Raw genomic sequence first — 22144 nt, 5'->3', positions numbered from 1 at the left:
CAACAAAACCCACAACAGCTATAACAACAACAACGACAGCAAAAATATCTGCTTCTTCCGTTGCACTTACAGTTGCAAATACAACTCAACAACCACAACAACAACCACAGTCACAGTTACAACCACAACAACAACAAAATCAACAACAACAACCATTACAACAAAATTTACCTCAAAATTCCTTGCTGAAGATAGAACCATTTGTTCCTACTTTTAATACACGTTTACGTCGGCCTATTGGTCGCTCTTATAGTACATTAAGTTCAACATACATTAAGGCTGCAACTAATCTAAGCGGTCTACACATCGTCAAGAAAAATGAAGTTAGAAATGCAGGTTTAGTAGTGGGCGCTGCTATTGAAGTCGCACTGCCAAAAACAACACGAAACCCAGTTGGACACTTACGTAGCAGATATCATAATATTAAGACCATCACACGACAACGTTCTAAATCCACATCGTCATCGTCGGCGTCAGCATCAAACCGTTTAGCCGCTGCCAAAGGCAATAGCAACAATATTAGCCACAATAATACTAACGGCAATAATGTGTCTTACTCGAATAATGTCAATATTGTAACTGCAATCAATACCAATGGCGCAATTGTTACACCACAACCGAATGGCATTTGTCGCATAGCACGTCTACTCAAAGAACAAGAAAAATTACCGGATCGTATAAATTATGACCGTCGTGGACTTTCCGCAATTCCAATATTTGAAAATGAACCAAATCTGCGTTTGCTTTCATTGCAGCATAACTTAATCAATGTGTTCCATATACCAAAGGAAAGCACTGCCTTTTATATACCAGAAACTGTGACTCAACCAACTAAGCTGGATGATGTAGCCTATAACTGCAATTTTGGTCAGCGTTTAAATCGGCAAATCAATGCTAATCACCAACTAAGAACACAACATGGTAGTGTCAGCCGTTTTACTTTAGCATTGACTTCACCGAAATCGAGCAAGTCAAGCAATTCATTGGCAAACAAACAGAGTCCGACACAAATAAGAGCATTTCCAATACCGCCTCCACCACCACCATCTACACCCCCACCTTTAACAACCTATACAATACAGATTGGCAACAGTAACAATGCAAGCAGCATACATACAAATCAATTACTTAAACGTAACGGCATGTTGCAGCAACTAAAAAACAATGGCACACAACTAACGCCTTCGACGTACTACCATCAGCAGCAACAGCAACAACAACAGCAACAGCAATTGCAGTACCGGTTCGCTGCGTTAAAAAAATCGAAAAGTTTCGTAACTAACTATTCCAGGCACTTGCAAAGCATCAAAAGAAATTTACAGAAATCCGGTCTGGCAAAGGTCGATGGAAATGTATTCGCCACAAATGGTGGGACACAACTCAAAAGTTTCGACTCAAACGCAAGTGGCTTAACTTCAGATTCTGCATCAGCCTCAGCCTCAGCCTCAACTTTAATCATCAGTGAAAGTGGGGATGAAGAGCAACAAAGACAGCAACTAGAAATTAAAAACAAACAGTTAACTGCATCGTATGGAGCGATTTTTCACAACCTCGTATTTTTAGATTTGTACAACAATCAAATTGAGCGAATCGGCAATTTGGATGGACTACCAACATTATCGGTGCTGCTGTTAGGGAAGAACCGCATCACGGATATTAGTGGGCTGCATTCTCTACGTCAAACGCTACGTGTACTGGATTTGCATGGCAATAAAATTATAAGCATCAGCAATAAAATCAATTGTCTACTGGAGTTGAAATCCCTTAATTTGGCCGGCAATCAGATACGCCAAATCAATCATAATGACTTCAATGGTTTGCTCAATTTGAAGGAGCTTAATCTTAAGCGCAACAAAATCCGACGCATTAATGGACTTCAAGATTTGACAGCATTGGAGCGTCTTTGGCTGTGTCACAACGAATTGCAACGTGTGGAGGATATGACGAGCATAGCAAAAGCAGCCAATTTATTAGAGGTAACCATAGAAAATAATCCTGTGTCATTAGCTGGTGATTGTGTGTCATTCTTGGTAAGTTATTTGCCACATTTGCAGTCACTCAGTCAGATGCCAATTACGGAGCAGGTGAGACAGGCAGCAATGACTTGGCGTAAAAACAAGGAAATTTCAGATGCAAACAATGCAAGCCATTCAGCAGATGGCTTTACTAACATTCGCCGAGAGGAAGTAATATCGAATGCACGTACCAATTGGGAACTGCTGAGGTCACAGCAAACAGTGCATAATGTATTGCGGAATCAACGCTGCATGAAACCGAATGAGTTGGAAAAAATAAATGAATCAAATGAGATAAACACAGGCAGCGTTGAAATGCAAGAGTTAATAAAGTTGCCGCCAATACAACAAAACATATCGCAACCACAGCCGCAGGAACAACAAACAATACAAACCAATAGCACAATTGAGCAGAAGGAGAATAATGGGCGCTTATCACGTTCATCAGGTTCGAGTTTAGGTCCAAATGTGGACTCATCTTCTAGCTGCTACAGTACTGAAAACGAAGCGGAACAATCAAACAACTCTACGGAGAAATCGGGGTCCAAAAATAAAGGTAAGAAACAAAACAATACAGAAAGCTTAACCGATCAAAAGCAGCAAATTTATAAATTAAAACAGAAGAATTTAGTACTAAAAACGGATAGCGATATTTTAACTAAATCCGTTGAATTAAAGCAGCATCCCAATACTCCTGCAACACCAACGAAATCCAATAAGTATACTTCTGCTAATACTTCTGAAAATTCCACAATAACTGCAACTACAACAAATGAGAAATCAAAAGCTCCACCGCAGTTAACCACGTTGAATTCCAATCAAACAACTAGCAATTTATCAGCGCGCAGCAACTCAAATATAAATCTAACAGTGCTGCCACAAACAGATATGGCAGTTGCAGCGGTAACAGCAAGCAACGTGCCACGCACAAAAACAAATACACAATCAAATAGTCAGCCTTATCCTTCAGTGCCTACTCCACCAATTACCGTCAACAGCAACATATTAAACTTAGGATTGCCAGCAACAACTACAGCAACTACTAACGTTGTAACTACTCCTGTTGCCACAACCGGCACATGCAAACGCTACATGCCAGGCAGCTTAATGAGATCGCAAACTATAGCCAGCAGTAGCAGCAACAGCAACAGCAACAGCAGCGCCAACAATGCACTACAAGCTGCCAGTAACGGGTATGGTAAACACTCCAACATTGCCAAATTGAACGCAGGATTACAAATACCAACAAAGCAAAACACTGCCAACAATTCACACACAACAAATGCAACAACAGCATCCAATGTTACAGCCACGCCCACCTACACCACTACAACTGTAACCAATAATAAAATTACGCCAGCAACAAATTCGACAACAACAGCAACTACTTTGGCGACTGCAACTGCGACCGGACCTGCTGTAGTCACAACGAGCACTAAACACGCGGATAGAGAACGCGACCGTGAACAGGGCGGCGACTATCTGATCGAGATTTGTGGTCGTTATCTGAATATTTATGGTCAGGGCGCTCTACGATTTATAGACAAGCAATGGAATTCGACAAAGGCAAGTGATGTCCATACATTAAATTTTAGTTACATTAATTTTGACAGTGTTACGACAGTGTTGCCTCGTATTAAGTTTCGTTTTCCTAATGCTGAAAACTTTGTATTCCGCGAAACGAACATCAGTTGCCTGGGTCAGTTGAACGCGTTAGGTGAGTTGCAGGGCATCACCTCGTTGTGCATTGACCCGGAAGGCAACCCAGTCACAACAAAGTATTTGTGGCGTCAGTATGCTGTGTATCGGTTGTCGCATTGGGGTCTCAAGCAATTGAACGGTGTCGAGGTAACAGAGGCGGATATCGAGAAGGCAAATATCATATACGCTGGCTTGTCGGATTTAGTGTTATGGTCGATGCCGGAAGTTATGCTCCAGCCATTGTTGGCACGTTTGCGTTTGGATGAAACGTGTACAGCAAGTAAAATGTCACCCAAAGAATGGCTGGCGAAAGAAGAAAATAAGTCGCTACGTTTGGTTGTAGGCAAGGAAGCATTGCAATGGAAAAAATCTAACAACACCAACAATATCAGCAACAATGCCAACAACAGTAGCAACAATCACAGTAATGCAAACATTATTTTTGGTCCACAGCTAAACACGTGCGATATTGTGTATCCTATGCTGTGTAGTGCTGGTAATGGTGTTGCTGGTGTCATTAATGTTGGTGGTACGTCAAATTCAACAATTACCGCACCAACAACAACTACAGGCGCAACTACAACAACTTCAGCTGCAGCTGCAGCTGCAGTTGGAGCACTTGTAACTCAAAACACTTCCGCACTTAGCACGCGTGAACGCGGTAAAATACATTTTGCGTTATTGCTGGAAAATACATGCAATGCAATTGAAAAACTTCACAAGCTGGAAACTTTATGGCCAAGTCTTCTGTTGGATATTGTGCGCAACACGTTGCTCGATTATTCGCAAATGGACGTTTATGTGTGTAATTTAATGGATGAGATTATGAAGTGAGAATGATTAGAGGCGCGACCATGTACGAATAATACATATCTATTAAGAATATTAATTCCCGGTATCATTTCGAGCCACGTTCATACAATATTCCATATACTAATCGAAATGGTGGCGTAGAGGATGCGTTCTATTACAGAAATTCATCATTGCAGTAGCAACAAATCCAATTAAAATGAATTCAACAATTTTTTAGCAAAATTTTGATATCTACTTAAATACAACTTTGTATGTACTTTTTCTTCCTGTTTTTGACTAATATGTACTTTAGATTTAAATAATTATATATAGTAGAATAAAAATGTTTAAATAACTTGAACAATTTATTTTTAAAATATATCATAGATTTTATTATTATTAAATAATAGGCTATTAATGCACCCCAACCTAAAAGTTCTATTGTGCGCCTAAGAGCACAATTAAAATAATTCCAGACTATAAATCTCGTAATTGCTGAGAGCTTAATTTTACCTATTTGATTTGGTACTAAGATTCCACTTCCAAGGTAATCAAGTCTAAGTCTTGCCACCGCTGGACAATTGCATAGAATACGTTCTGATGTTACCTTCTCCTCATTACAGAGTCGTCAATAATTACTTTCTCCCACACCTATATTCTTCATGTGATAATTGAGTCTACAGTAAAAAGTCCTGTAAAAAGTTCACTGAAGAGTTTAATATCGTTTCTGCTAAGGTTAAGGATAGCTCCAACTTTGATGTGTTCAGGATTAATGAATCTTCTTGACTGCCGCATGCCTGTTTGGGCTCTCCAGTGTTCAAGTAGATTTTGTTTCTCCCGTTCATATAATAAGTTATTTGTGAAGCTATTTGTTACCCCGCTGAAAGGCACTGGATCAATGAAAGGAGAACATGCTAGGGAGTCTGTTATTTCATTGCCCTCATGCACTTCATGTTTCGGTACCTACATAAGAGTACCATAGTTCCTCGATGTTAGAATATTGAGAAGTTGAAAATAAATCAAATAACTTTGATTGCTGTGAGGAGTGTCCTAAACATTTTAGAGCTGCTTGGCTGTCCGCAAGAATGCATATTTTGGTACCTCGGGTGTTCCTGCGTAGGCACTCTCTCGCACATAGCTCTAAAGCATGGACCTCTGCCTAAAAAGTCGAAACGGTGATTGCTTTGCAGAATCATAGATGATATCATATATCATATCGAGTTGCACTTTCTTAAGGTAAGTTATTATAAATTTAATCAAAGAAATTATACAGAACCAGATGTTGCTCAAGCTATTCCAGAGAAAACTTTGAAGTAAGTTGAAATTTGAAATATCTACAGACCTTTATCTCTACGATTAGTTATGACTACTCCTCACAGTTGTCCATATTTTCAGAAAATAGCAAATATGAATATTTTGTAATTATATTTTCTCTTATGTTATAAGATTACAACTTGCTTACTACGGTTACATTTTAGACTCTTTGAGATAGAGATTCCAAATAATAATGATGAATATTATTTATGTTAGGAATTCTCTTTGTCGGCTCTATTATTTTACAGAATTCCAGGTATTTTATTTTTAGTACATTTACTAACATTATTTATTCGGTGTTACTGATAAATTTTTTCATTTCTATTTTAAATTCCTCTTAAGCTCTCTCTTAAGCTTAGAACGGCGCTACTTCTTTGACTTGGATATTCGTCATAATATAATAACAGATTTAATTATATTATATTTTTTATATATAATTAAAATTTATATGATATTTTTGTGAAGTATTGAATTTTGCTGTAATGTTATATACCAAAGAAGAAGGAAAGTTTCTACTTACCTATCATATGTAGAACTTCATAAGGAAAACCTGAATTTTTGAACTGAGCACAAGGCCCTTTTTTATAATAAATTAAAATATATTTTAATATCTTTTAGATATTTTTAAAAGTGCCATGTTGGATATGATTCACTTATGTAGAGAAGACTTCAAAATTTCTTTCTTTTCTCAAAAAAGATTGGAAGCATGGAAAAAAAGATAATTTTAAAGAATTAATATTCTTGATTATTGAATCTTTCATTGAAGGCTATAATATAAATTTTTGCTTTTGTCCATTTATTTTAATTTATCAATTTACTTAAATGTTGACCCTGCTGCACTGATTTATTCCATGACCACAATCTTTACTGCTCCCTGTCCTTGCTTAATTATGGCATTGAGTGCGATAATTATATGCTGCTACTTAAGCCTACAAAAGTAAACTCTGATAATTCAGTCTGAGTAATTATTATTTTCTACTTTTTTCGCAACTTTCTGAATATAAAATTTTAAGGGTTACATATATTTTTTACAATTAATCAAAAGTTATCGGCACAACAGTGTGCATATGAAATAGGTTTCTCATTTATTATTGTTCTCATTATTATCTTTGATGGTCATTAACGAAACTCTTTGCACTGCAGTGATAACGATTTCCATGGTAATTACAGCTCAGATACTGTGTTATGTGCATAAATAATTGACTTACCATAATTTTCTTTTTTATTTGCATAACCTATAGGAGGGCAGGACATTGACAATGGCAGACTTGTTACCAGTTAAAACCATTTTGGAGTATTAATTAAACGTGATTTTTGGTTAATTTTAACTCGTAAAATATTAATTAAAATATGTGGGCATATTCATTGGTTACTCTTAATACTTACACATAATTTAATTAAAGTAATTATGCATTTGCATTTATAGCGAAAAACTCATTCGAACGGAATTTCCCACAACTATAAAATTCAAAGTCAATAAAGTGTAACGAACTTAGGTACTCATAAAAACTTATTTAAAACACATTTTATAATTTAAATCATTCAAGTTAATTTTATGGTTAATATTAGTAAGATTAGTTTTTTGTGGCTTAGTTTTTAGACAGTATCACAACTCGCAACACTAAATGTTACATTGTGGTAACGACAATTTTTTATTTCAACAATTTAATTTAAAACTATATATATATATATTTATAACAAATACTATATTATATATATATGTACAGTCTATGGTTTATAAAAAAAAATTAATTTGAGTTTAATATCATAAAATGTTATTGATCGTAAAATAATATTTTTTAATACTAATTTAATTTATTTATTTTATAGGTTTTTGTGGCAGACTTTAAACGTTACGTGTCAAAATTCTCTATACCAAACTTTTTTCGTTCACTTTTGAAGTCACGCTGTGAGTTGAGGATTTGGGCCACATCAGCTTCATCGATTGTACCTTTAAATATTAAAGGAAAGGGCCACTCATGACATATTGTAGGTCCATTGTAATTCCTAAGTGTATCGATTAACGTATCAAGTCGTTGCACTTCCAGTAAATCTGCATTAAAATCTCTTACTTCATCTAAAAGTTGGGTTACATTTGATTCCAATACCTAAAATATAAAAATAATAAAATTAAATAAAATAAATTTCAAAGAACTCATATATGACTAATAACTTTTTTGTTTTCAAAAACACTAATTTTGTTTCTATTGTTGTTATTTTTTAAAATTTAATATTATATTTAATTGTAAATCAGGTTTGTTAATGAAAGAATATGATACATTTGCTTTAATACTTTATTTAGCATGACTCTTAAATATAATATATATAGGTTAATAAAGACACTACCCAGTGGGAAATCGATCGTTCACTTATTCTCTTCTTTTATTTTAAAGACATTTGCGAACTACCTGAGAAACAGGACCACAGAATCAATGAATATGAATCCCTGTATTCAAACCTTGAAATTCAATGGATGAAACTGATTCGATCGTATAGTTTTGTATAAAATATTTATGATTTAGCTGCATTTGCTTTGTTTGAGTTTAATTCATATTAAAGATTTGAGAAAGTTGGTTCGTACGCTAAAAAGAAAAGTTTTTACATTTGTATTGTTGGGTTTTGCTCTCTTGTATTCCTTAAAAATATATTATCTCTCAATTAAAATCAAAATTTTAAATAATGATATATAACCTAAATTGAAGACAATAGAAAAAAATAGGCATCATAGCGGTTGTCTATGAAGACGCCTCAAACAAAATATACAAGTCATGTGTCCGACAAGTACCAACTTATGTGGTAGAGATTAGAGCATTCATCATAAATACGCAGTAGATATTAAAATCAATATAAACTTTTTTGTTTTTGTTTTATCATATGACCAATTTGTTAAAATTATAAATATTACATTATAGAAAAAAGTCTCCAGAAACAAATCTCCAAGAAGATTGTCGAAATATTGACACATAATGTATAGATCAGGATAAATTCCATTTTTCTATTTTTTACACTTAATAAGTCTGTGGTCAAATATAGTCTTATATATGGTAAATAAATATTACAGTTAATTGTGGAGTGCCAGATTTGAAGACGGGAAATTTTTATTGTGTCTCAGTGTATATTTTATATAAACAATGGGACCTCCATTGCATATTTTCTTAAGTTTGATGATGTCTCACATATGTTATATCACATATCTACGATATGTCATCAAATTATTTCTATTGTATTAAAAGAATACTACTTTCATATATGCATATTTGTAAAATGTAAATAATGTAAATAATACTAAGTATTATTTATACTGAAAAATTATGTCTTCATGTCGATTAATTTTTAAAACCAGTTTTCAGTGGTCTTATTATTTTCATTCAATTATGCCAACCATTCTTTTGGCATTAATACCCTGCAAATTATCATCCATTAATTTACGGAGGCGCTAAAGTACGTCCAAATATTATTGAGAACATGTGTGCAAGTATTTACCAAAAGTTGTTATTTCAATCGGCTTAAATCAGCTTCAGTTTAACCAAAAAGTGTCAAATTTCAAAGGCAAATAATGTATGAAGAGAGAAGAATACAGTGGGGCAAAATTAATGAATTATTTGTTGTAAAATTATTTCTATGAAATAATATTATTATATCACTTCACTGCTTTTGCTTAGTAAATATGTATGTACTAATAGCTTAAGAAACAAAAAGGGATACTTATTTCTATTATCGTATTTAAAAATTCGTGCATTCAGTATTGATAATATATATGTATATGGATTTAAGTATGAAATTAATAGTTTTGGAATACTTGCTTCCGTTTCCTCTTTTTATTCTTTCTGCTCTTGCGATGCTTTGTATAGATACTGATTATATAAGTTTTTCACTTAACTGATAGATGCAAAATTGTATGGCTGAATCTTTTCAATATTTAATATTTTTTAACATATTTTTACATAGTTTAGTATTCTAATTAATTAATTTAGCGATGGGTATGTATTGGCGTAGGTTATTAATTTAGCACAGTTCGTTTTTTAATGTGTTTAAAAACCACAAATAAAAGCAAAACAATATATAACAATCCAAAAATGGCGATCCGTGTTATACCATATAATACTTTTTGCATTAACATATTTGTGTTTTTCGCAACATTTTAACTAAAAATGTTTTATGAAAGGTTTTCTTCAAAAACCACTTTTCTTTCTTACACACAGTGAGTTTTTCCTTTCCATTTTTTCTCTATTTATTTGTTAAAATTTAGTTCTGTTTACTTTTTCAAAGTGGTTTTTGTAGCTAATGTCATTCTAACGTTAAAACCAATATAGGAGTTGTGAGCAATACTTGGGTGTCCTATATGAGTGGTTTAGGTATAAACATTATTGCTACTCCAACTAGTCTTTTTATTCATTATTTTTGCTGCCACTTAACTACATAAGCAAGTCGAAAATTAAAAATTAAGTGACTTTTCAACTACAAGAGTAGTGAATAATACAATTATATTGTATGTTTGTTTCAATAACGTTGCTCATATATGCTTATAAAAAATATCATTATTAGTTATAAAATTGAAAATTAAGGCTACAAAATAAAAATTTTCCTCGAGACGAGATTCGAATCTTGAATATTTTCCTTTATGACTAAACATTAAGCCGATGAAATCTTTGCAATTTTTGATTTTCTCTGTCGTATTGTTTTTTTACCTAATAATAAAAATAATTTTTCAAGTTAATTTTGATAAATAAATAAAAATTAAAAAAAGAAACTCATTATGTATTGAGGACATTTTCAACCGCTGACTTGATTCCTTTTGCTAAAAACTAAAAAGTTTTTATACCGATTTTGTCAAGTATGTCACAGACGAAATAGTTAACATATTTTCTAAATTTTTACACATTTTATACGCAAAACGCGTATCTACAGATTCCATTAGAAAACTGAATAAAAGATAGATCAGTGAAATATATGAAAAAAATATGATAAATAATAAAGAAAAATGATTGGAGCAAAAAGTATATATATTTTTGTTACATTGCAAACATATTTTGCTTCACAGTGCAACAAGTTTTTAAAAAACGAAACAAAAAAATTAGTTTTGCTATGATTCTTACACCTTTTAGCTGTTTGTACTATTGAGGTTAGTAGTAAATAACAAAAGGTAACAAAAAAATGAAAAATGTTGTTGAAAAAACATTAGGGTAGCATTTCGATAAATACTATTTTTTAATTAAATTAACTTAATGTTAAAATATAATTTAAGTGTTTTATTATAATTTGATTTATATTCATATACGTAAAGTTGATTTATTAAATATACGCTTAAAAAATATATGATAATGAATATAATTTTAATGCCATCAATTTATTTTTTAATTAAAATTATTCAAAAAAAATTATTTGTTTGTTATCTTTAATAAATGCTGTAGTTTTCATTAATTATTCATTTCTTAAATACATTTTTTTTGAATTGTTTTACCAATAAAATTGTGGTTTTTGCTATTAACTAATCAATCGCAACAATATTTCACATTAAGCAAATGTTTGTAACATACGCTTGAATAACAGTTAACCCGAAAAGTAGGGTTGTTGCGAGTGACAATTCTTATTTATTCGGCTTTTAATATTTTATATTATTTAAATAATATACTTAATTATTTTATAATTTATAATAATATAAGAAAATATTTTGGTGGTGTAGTTCACTACTATTCGAAACCTCCCCATTATTTAAATAATGGGGAACATGGTCTTTAAAGTTATATTATAAACTGATTATAAAATTCTACATTAAATCTACAGATGCTATGAATTTATAATTAAAGCTGGGTTAACTAAGCGATATTTTCACTCCATGTTTTTGTTATCTTAAAGGGGTTCCAGCACCTTTTTCACTTAATTCTATATTTTGTTAGAAATAATATATATTGCTTGCACTATTGATGTAAAATGGACTATAATGTACTGGATTAAGTGTTTCAGTATTTTAATATATTATTATTCATTAAAGTAAGTTTAGTTAAAAAAACAATAACAAAAAACTTCTAAATTTAAAATTGATTTTGTGTATTTGTAATATTAGCTAAAAGATTTTAATGATTAATTTTATTAGACACTGCAACTTCTAAAATAAAGTATCAAAAAAAAATATTCGTTTTATATTTACTTTTATATTTAGTAAAATATTTATTATCTATTTAATTAAAAAACCATTGGTGTTTTTTCATCTCATTAGTTTATAAATAATTGTATGTACATAAAAATGCATTCATGTAAAGCGTATGGTGACGTATACGCTCAGACGATCTTCGATAACCGTTATTGGTGAGTTTATTTTGACAGTTGTTTCAACAATTGCTCTAAGTTTTATTTTTTTAATCGCAGCGTCGTGGTCATTTGTCGAAGAATTTTCATAAATCCGCGTATAATTAACATAAAAGTGATAAAGTAGTTAATTAGTTTTTATTAACAAATTATTCATTCGACAAAATTCATTTTATTATTGTTTGAAAATGTGAAGTTTAAATTTGAAATGGTGTTAAAAGAAATCATATTATAAATATATAAATATTTTGAGTGATTAAGATTGATTAATACTTGTTTACGTATCCCTGCATTGTGTTTAATTTGTAATTTTATGAATTGTGTTAAAAAACTAATACTGTTAAGCATTTTGCACAAAGAACTGATTTTCTTAAGTCGTTTAATTATACACATACATATTTATGATGCAAAATATATTTCAGTGTAGCATTCTCAAAGTCTCGGTAAGTTTCTTATGTTTTATAATTTTTATTTAGTTATTTATAAGAAGAAGTTTTAAAAAAGCTTTTTTTTAATTTTGGATTAATAAGTTTTAAATCAAAATCTAATCTTTGTGAAAGCTTAGCATATATTTTTATATGTAAATATAATTTTAAAATTTTTCATGTAAGTATAATGTTCATATGTATACGTATATGTATATAGTATGCATATTCAATGATGTCAATGGAAGAAGAAATAATAAAATAAATGAATGAAAGAACATGAATAATAGGTGTCTGTCATAATAAGTGCTTTAAACACACGATTAACGAGAGTTTGGCAGTTTAAAACTAAGATTCTTTTCAGAATAACGGACATTTTCAAGCCAGTTTGTTTGTAGTAAAACAATAACAAAATTATTGCCATATATGTATGTGTATTTATGTCTCTGAATACGGTGTATATTATGAGTTTTTGTTTTTCTACGATATATTCTTTGTTTGTTTTGATATAAGTTAATGAAATATAAAAAAAACAACAACGAAATCTGTAATTTAATCAAAAACAAAGCAAACATATATTGAAAAAATTATATGTGCCATTTAATTGAATTGCATGAATAAGGACAAATAATCAAATATAATTTTTTTTTATTGTTTGCTTACAATTTTTTGTACTAGGCGGGCAAAGAAAAAATATAGTTAAAGTACAATATTTATCCATTTTTATTTACATAAGTACATATAAATCTATATATATACACTTATTTAGTTAGCAATAAGAGATGTAAATCGTTTTTAGTCGTATTCAGTAATTTTCATCAGCCAGCCCGATCAGTGGCTTGCTGTCGCCAGTTGGTAGTACCAAATCGTTAGTTACGTCGTTCTTCCACCGAATATACGGACGTCCTCTAGCGCGTTTTCAAACAGCCGATACGGAATCAAACATTTTCTTTTGGGAGCACTTTCTTCTCATGTTCGAAAGGATCAACCCAGCAAAGCCATTGAATATAGCTGCACTGTGCATAGCTTGTGCAGCTTATCGTTTCATCTGTGCATAGCTTGTGTAGCTTATCGGTTCATCTAAATTGTGACACTTTGTCAATGAGCAGGGGACCATTGATCTCTCAAAGAATTTTTCTCTCAAATTTCATCTCTGTTGATAATTGTTCAAGCTTCTGCACCATATAGCAAGTCAGGCATAATGTAACACTTAGAGAACGTTATTTTTGTTTATAAAAAGAGGGCTTTATTTTTGAATTGCCTACTTGTCCCAAAATAACGTATGTAGGCAACAGTGATTCTTCCTTGAATTTCTAGTAGCTGAAGCCATTTTTGGTGTTTATGCTGGTTTCAAAATAAATAATGTCTTTCAAAATTTTGAACTTATAGTAGTCAACATTGACGTAGGCCCTAAGATGATTAGAGTATTTGTTTGATGGCAGAAAGTACTTTATAATTTCCTCATAAGACCCATTTGCTTCACTTGTTTTTTTTAGTTGGAAAAAGCCGCACAGACGGCGCGGGTGTTGATATCAATAATATCAATATTGTTGAACAAATCACACAATAAGGAGTTACCATGTCTGAAGCCTCGTTTGGTATCAATAGATTTGGAGAGGTTGTTCTCAATTCTAATCAAGGTGGTGGTATTTTCCAATATTATTTTACATAACCGTTTAAGTTTAGTATTTTAGTAAAAACTATATATAGGTACACATATTAATTTCAATGTACGTATATATATGGATTTATATGCCATTTACAGATTTCGTACTTAGTTTGTTAGTGTTCAGTACTTAGTATGAATATTATTATTACTGTAAAAAGGTAACTAAGCGCTGAAAGGGCTTGGTGTAAATAAACCCTTACGGAAAGTTATAGACAAAAGGAGCTGTAAGCTATAAGAATTAATTTATATTTTAGCCTTTCTCAAATTTTGTTTTATGTAATATATTTAAAACAATGTTTTTATGTTTTAATTCTTGGAGTTTTTAATTCAAAAAAACGCTGACGCAAGATATTTTTTTTTTATAGAAAACAATAAATTCTGATGCAGTATGCTTTTTATGTAATATATAGTTCTATTATAAAAATAAAATAGTTCACTATGCAAAACAATTTCATAAAAATTTGAGGAATCAATAAATGTATTGCAAATGTCATAATAGTTTACATTTCATTGACGTCACAATAACATGACTTGTTTTGTTTTATAGTTCAAGTGGCATATATGTATGTAATAAGTTGACCTTTTAACTAAGCAATCTCAGCATATATAAAGTTCATCTGCTATTTAAGTTAATTGTTATTATATTACTGAGAACATATGTTTGTTATAATAGAAAGTTCTAACATTTGAAATAATTAATGAATATGTTGAAGCTTGTTTTTAACAAAATGTTGTTATGATTTTTATTGAATAAAATGAACATTTAAATATTTCTTAAAATTATATAAAATAAGGGTAAATATGGCAAGTGTGCTGATTGCAACAGTATATTAAAAATAATATTTAAAAGAATATATTCATTACTGGTTTCATATATTTTTATCGATATATCATATAGTTGGTTTTATTTCAAAAATTTTTTTGTATTTCTTAGATATAAGCTGTGGTGTAGTCAGAGTGTGTCTTAATATATAAACAAATTCTTTCATTCTGATATAATCTTTATTGTCTTTGATTCAAACCAAGCGCAGTCCATGTATACGAATTTTTTATCTGCGGAAATTATGCAGCCTAGTCTGAAGAAAAAATTAATTCACTGAAATTAATTTATTTTGAAAAAAAAAGAACTGAAGAATTAAATACAGGCACAATTGATTAAACGGTTGAAGATGATTAAAAATGAAATTTCATTAGTGAAGGCACCAAATAACCTTGCTTAGCTTAGTTCTAATAAGAGGAACAGCTGAAATAGCCTTAATGAAGCCATTGTAGCAACCCTTTAAATTTCAGCTATCTGCAAATGAATTTAAGATCAGTAAATGGATGGTTATTAAAATGGAAACTTATTTGTATTTGCGAAAGTGGCACTCAGACTCAAGAACAGAAAGTTGTTGTAATCCCATTACATAAGTATGTGAAATATTTTTGAAAGTTTTGGGAAAACATTTGGACCTCAGGCTTACCTGGAGAAATCTTTAAAAAAAAGTGATAAATAGAGAATATAGATCAATAGAGAAATTATATATTACTAAAAACTTTTTATACTTGGAAATATTAAAAAAAATAAGGACATTAAATTATTGTTGCACTTGTATGTTGCTGGTATACTACCACTCCTAACTTTACTTTAGATCTAATTTTGACTTTGTGTTCATCTATTATAGTGAAATTATAATTTTATCTCAAGATAAAGTATTTTTGAGGTAATATTGTCAAAATAGTAAAATTTTTATCGTAAATGTTGGTATTCTTCGAAGTCATTAATTATTATAAATAGATAGTCTGAAATTGTTTTCTCTAACTTCTGATTTACGGCTAAGTTGTATGAAGAAATAAACTGTAACAAAAGCTATAAGCATGAATTTACAAATGAGAGTTCTTCAGAATTCTTCTCTCTCTTACTATTTTTTCCAATTATTATACAAGTATTTCAGAGGATATAGTTTCAATACTTTAAATATATTCTCTATCGTATATAAAAAATAGTTCGTAAGTGCAGTTAAGGGTTATTTAATAAGTGCTGGTACCTTTTTAATATAATATGTAGGATTATTTATTTTGGGTTCCTGACTTGTCTGCACAGTTTTAGTAAACCATGCCAAACATAACTATAAATCAATGTTTTATCTATTTAGTTTAAGATTTGACATTCAATATATCTGTTCAATAATTACTAAACATGCTAAAACACGAGAACTTATCAGAATAATGATGGATCTATAGCAAGTATATTTTGTATTAAATTATCTGCAATGATGGCGCTTATTTTTTTAAGGTAAGTGAAAATATATACAACCATTGAACAACTATTACAACCATTAACCATTGAAAGACTTTGCATCCATAAAAAGTCGCTGTTTGATGTGGTACCTGAACAACCATTACAACCATTAACCATTGAAACACTCTGCATCCATAACAAATCACTGTTTGATGTGGTACCTGAAGGTACAAAAAACTTGTATTTTAATTATAATGAAGAAGTTCTGATACTAACAGTTAATGGTAATTGCTACAGCTTAATGATTTTTAATTTTTTTGAATATATAAATGAAGATATGAAATGGAGTATATGATTCATTCTATAGGACGATAATATTTCAATAGGATAGGATATACCACAACACTTTTGGTTTAACTTTGTTATGTAAATCAACCACCATGATTTTGCGATTGTTACTATATATTCTTGAGGGTTCGCGTCTGTTACTATATATTCATGCCCGTAAAGTAATGGTTAAGCTGTTACCAGTTACTATAAGATATGCAGTGGAAAATGTTTGAATAAAATTTAATTGATATATCTGGGTGTTAATGGCAGGGTACAAAGAGTATATTGTAAATAAAAAACAGATCAAAATGCTTATAAGTAGTTCCTTTTATTTACATTTACTTTTTGGAACAAAAAATAGATAATCCTATATATTACACTTCATTGACTTTAAAATAAAATTTAAAATCTTAGTTTGCGGTTAAGAAATGTTTATGCTAATTTTCTTGGTAAATATATAATTTATTACATGAAAACAGTAATTGACGAACAATTACCATGTAAAATGTATGATTGTATATTTACAATTAGTAAGCAATAGTATTCAGTTATAATCTACTTAGAGACATAGTGCTAACCGCCTCAAAGTTAGAAGTTGCTTTGGATATTTACAACATCTTTGGGGTTCTTATAGTGGCAGTTCAAAGTTTTACTTTTCATTTTACAAATGCTTGATGCTTACAAATTAAGGTAACGTTTATTAAAAGTACCTATAATTAGAAAAAATGATTATTGTATGATTATTATATGTCATAAATAATGGGTCAGAAATTATTATTTCTTACTTATAGCCGTATAGATAAAATTATCCGACCGAGTATGATCTGAAATGATCGCAATAAAAGAGCGATTCTGATTTAATATTAATTTTTAATTATTAGTATTCAGCTAGTGTTCGCGGCCTCATATCGATAGATATATACCTCATACGTTCAAATACAATTATAAATTTTAATGAAAAATGATTAAATAGCTAGATTATATAATTTGTTAAATAATGTATAAGATTCGTTTGCCTAAAGAAAGTTTCGTTATAAAATAATATTTTCAAAATTAATCCACATAAGTTCTTATTTCATTTAAAATAAAAATTATTCATTGAGTTAAAAATATATTGTATTAAAAATACAAATAAAAGGAATGTAATTTGCTGAAAAAAATAATATAAAATATTTATTGCGATAAGATTGTTCACATGCTTTTTGTTATCAAAACATTTCATGTGAAAGTTATTAATATTTTTAATTATATGCAATAGTTGAGAAAATAAAAAAACATTAGAATGCTGTTGGATAAGTCAGTGATAAATGAAATGCGTTGATTTTTTGCTTATTTAAGTATTTTCTTTTTGATAACGTAGAATTTGAGCCTCAGAAACGTACACTTGCTGCAATGGTGTGAACATTTTTTGGTACTTTTGGAAAAGAAGATTCTTTAGGGCACAGATTATATCCGAATTGGATTGGAATTTCTTCTTAGCATATTATTTAATTTAAATTTATTAATAAATAAAAATCAAATAGAGCACAATATTGCATTATAATTATTATTTAATAACTTAACTGGCAATCCAAAAATGCGAAAAAAATATATGTCTTATCTTTTTTTTGCTGATGAAAACGACTTCGTCTTTTTTAGAGCAAGCTTCTCATAAACAGTTCACTTTTTCTATTGCTTTTTTCACAGTTGTTTTCGAAGTATGTTATAATACTGAATATAACTATTATAATAATATACCTATATAACTATTTCTGCTGATTAAATTGTCTTCGTATACCCCTATTGGCGTATATTCATTGGACTTTTATTTTCGGTCTTTTGTATAGTGGTATATGTACGTATGTACACGCAGACACTATTCAGATTCATTTTAAAATATTTAAAAAGACTACTGGAAATAATAACAGGTATGTTTTTGATTAAGTGTAAGAAATAGTGGTACCCATCTAGCTTGTAACTTTTTTAACCGCAAATGTTCTTGAAAATTTATGAATGTTATCACTTGAAATTTTTATTACAATACATTATCAATCTCGCACAGTTTTCTTTGTTGATCTTCAATCATTAGATTAAGAAATTTATTTATAAATTTATAATAAATAAATATAATAAATTTATTATGTAAATCAAAAAAGTACATAATAAATGGAAAATTTATTATAAATCTGGCAGCTCAGCGTTCTTTGTGGTCAAATGTGCACATATGGAGCATATACTAATAAATCACATATAACGCTGTTGGTTGCTGCGGAACTTTGGGGTACAAATCACCGTAATAAAACTCTGTAAAGCCATTCTCTTCACTTAGCTTCAATGATCATCTTTACTTATCGGAGCTCTTTCACTTGATGAAATCCAGTAAAATCAACAATAGGCATAGTTGTTACCTCATTAGAGCATTTCGGTCACTCAGCGTTGTTGGTGGTCATATGTGTACGTCTCTAATTCCGGTATACTACACATCACGCATTCAAATATGATGGCACAGAGTTTTTATATTGTTTACATAAGTTTCGTATTAGAAATGATTATTTTAAAAAAGTTCTGCTTAATCAAGGTATGAAATTTCACCAAAATTCACAAAAACTTATACATGCACAATAACTAATACTATATAAATACGTTCAATATTGATAAATCTAGACTAAAATTTAATTTTACATTGTTCACTTAAGTATTGATTTGACACTAAAAAAAACATTTATTTGAATTTTTAGTGTCGTTTTAGTGCCACTTTAATGTCTTTAGTGACTTATTTTAAGTGTAAATTTCAAAACTATTCCTAAAGTTCTTAATCTTGAAAGATTCTGATAATATATTACAGAAATATTTTAAAATTTATATTAAATGCAGTCTATTAACAACCTTTATATGCAATTTTCATGATTTTACTACTTTTCTACGGGAAGTTACACTTAGAGATATATCATGATATATCTGATACATATATATCATGATATATGTGATATATAGATATATCAAATAATTCAATTGTAAATGCTACAGCTGGTTTATGATTTCGTTCTAATATAACACAGCAAGTGAATTTATTAATATACTTTCACAGCAAATTAACAAAACTGCAAGTTCGAACATATAAGTCAAGTATGGCTTTGGGTCAGTTGGTTAATGTGCATTGACTCTGAGCTTCAAATTTGGCAGTGCACGAGTTCAATTCATGGTAGTTGCAGTCACATAATTTTATTTACGAATAATTAAATACAAAAAATAATTCCAAAATCACATATGATGGTTATTTGGCAATACTCGAAACAGTTGTATAGTTAGTCAAAAATTAAATTAATTAAAATAATATAAATAAAATTTTTGCTGTTATAGTTCACTACTTTTCAAAACCTCTCTGTTTACATTAATACCTAATAAAAGAATTTAATTTCATGTAATATAAAATGTATTGGAAAAGGTCCATCATCAACAAATATGTTATTTTTTGTTTTTCGGATCACACAATCATGTCATGAGGTTAAATTATATAGGTATAAAACTTGTTTAACTTATTAGGTACCAGGTAATTTCAGATTTCAAATTTTACCGTGAATTTAATAGTTAATAGTAAAATAAAACAGGTTTTAGTAAATGAGAAAAGTTTAATACTTATTTGAGAGATTATTCTCACTTTATTTTTATCTAAAAAATATAAAATATTCTTTGTATATTAAAAAGTATTCAAAGCTAGTTGTGTGTTGCACCACGCGGTGGTCTGAAATGGTCAATGTTTGTCTATATTTCCGTTTACGTTTAACATACATTATCCAAATCTTAACGCAATTAATTTGTTTATCTAAATTAATTAATAATTAAAATATCTTATTGCCTTACTGACCATTTCTTTTTAGATGGACGAGGGAAAGTGACGGTTTAGTATATTGTTTGTATAAAATTAAAGCATGTATAAAAAGAAAAAAATACTTACTAAAATTTCGATATGCAAATTAATAACACATTTCAGCACATTGCGAACACGATCTCGCAGTTTTTCGACTGTTAACAGATGTCTCTTCATACTGCTAATTGATGATATATCTGATGCCATGTTTTAGTGTCTGCCAGAGGTTTTTGCTTTCAACTTGTTGCAAATTTCAGTTTAATTTTTTTTTTCGTTCAGAATTTTACGCTACAATTTATGAAATTTTTTTTTTTTGTGTTTTTGATCTTGAAACTATGCATTCAATGCATGAAACCATACAAATATAGCCTAAAATCACAATTCATACAAACCAACGAGCAGTGAATCACATAACAGGTTAGCGTAATGTCATTCTAGAATATGAATAAATTCCCGTACGGAATATTGTACGCTCGAATAGTGCACGAAAACGTAAAAGTACCGCGTAGAATTTTCTTTCATTTCGGAACAAAAGCGTAACAATGTCAACTATTCGCAATGTGGAACCTTTTCGACAATGTACACCTCACGGCAGGTTGCAATGTAATCATCACAAATGTAGCAACATTTTCAATGATTTTTGTCTGATTTGGAACTCGAACACAAATCTATTTATCTCATCATAAATATTCAACGTGTACTGCTTTAGAATGCCATTAGATAGATAATTTTTTGCAAAATTCTGAAGAGAAAACTAGGATGTTTGTATTTTTAGAAATTTGGCTAATTGACTACGAGTATTTCGATTCGAGCCGACGGTATTCGTATTCGTTCTATGCTAAAAAATCGAATTATAAAATAAAACAATTGCCCATATTTGTCATCGCAACGCTTCTTAATGAGCTTTTCCGGCGTGTGGTTCTGCCTCAACTGATTGTAGATTTGTGTGGAGCGGTTCAGTCTGCTGTGCATTGCATTCTATGTGCGGGTCTTCTGTAAGTATTTTGTTATTGTTATTTATACTGTTTTGATACTGCCTGTCAACAGTATCGCTCGCAGCTCTCATATTTCTCATTTTCGTTGGGGCATTATTGTTATTGTTGATTTTTCGTTTGGCTCAATAGCAGCTGACAAATGACGCTTCGCTGGTTATATGATTAGATACATTTAGCATTTATGTAGAGCCACAATTTTGTGGCGATTGTCAATTGTCAATTGTTGTGTATACAAAAACCAAATAAATATAAAAGCGAATAAAATAAACAAATAATTTGTGTTTAATTTTTTTATATTGAGTCAGCAGGGAATTCGTGAGAATAAATTTTAGAAGTCTTCTGAGACTTTTGTGATTAAATAAAGCTAAAACTTGTTTCTGTTTATAAAAAATTAGATTAAAATTAAAAAATTTAAACAAAAAAATTATCTGCATACTGAATTATTTTTATTTTTGAAATTTTGGTTTTTTTTTAAAACATAATTAAGCGGTACAACCGTTATCTGGTGAAATAAACCAATAATAATATA

General features: G+C 30.1%; 2 protein-coding genes across 2 annotated transcripts in view; one reads left to right on the top strand and one right to left on the bottom strand.

Moving 5' to 3' along the window:
* The window catches only part of LOC119667602, a 12262-nt gene extending 7701 nt beyond the window's left edge, over nt 1-4561 (top strand). Inside the window, exons 4-6 of the mRNA XM_038076905.1 lie at nt 148-3213; nt 3310-4140; nt 4321-4561. Coding sequence (XP_037932833.1) covers nt 148-3213; nt 3310-4140; nt 4321-4550 — 4127 coding nt within the window. The 3' untranslated portion in view covers nt 4551-4561. The remainder of the gene's footprint in view (nt 1-147; nt 3214-3309; nt 4141-4320) is intronic.
* Nucleotides 4562-7547: 2986 nt separating this feature from the next.
* LOC119672543 lies at nt 7548-21818 on the bottom strand. The gene is made up of 2 exons (XM_038083612.1): nt 20708-21818; nt 7548-7930 (listed from the first exon to the last, which is right to left on the bottom strand). The coding sequence occupies exons 1-2, from the start codon at nt 20825-20827 to the stop codon at nt 7676-7678; spliced, it is 375 nt and encodes a 124-aa protein (XP_037939540.1). The 5' UTR covers nt 20828-21818; the 3' UTR covers nt 7548-7675.
* Between the last annotated feature and the right edge of the window lie 326 nt (nt 21819-22144).

The sequence above is a fragment of the Teleopsis dalmanni genome, chromosome 1 (assembly GCF_002237135.1).
Source record: "Teleopsis dalmanni isolate 2A chromosome 1, ASM223713v2, whole genome shotgun sequence".
Taxonomy (NCBI): Eukaryota; Metazoa; Arthropoda; class Insecta; order Diptera; family Diopsidae; genus Teleopsis; species Teleopsis dalmanni.
Note: the sequence above shows the minus strand (reverse complement) of the source record. Positions and strands in the feature narration are given on the sequence as shown.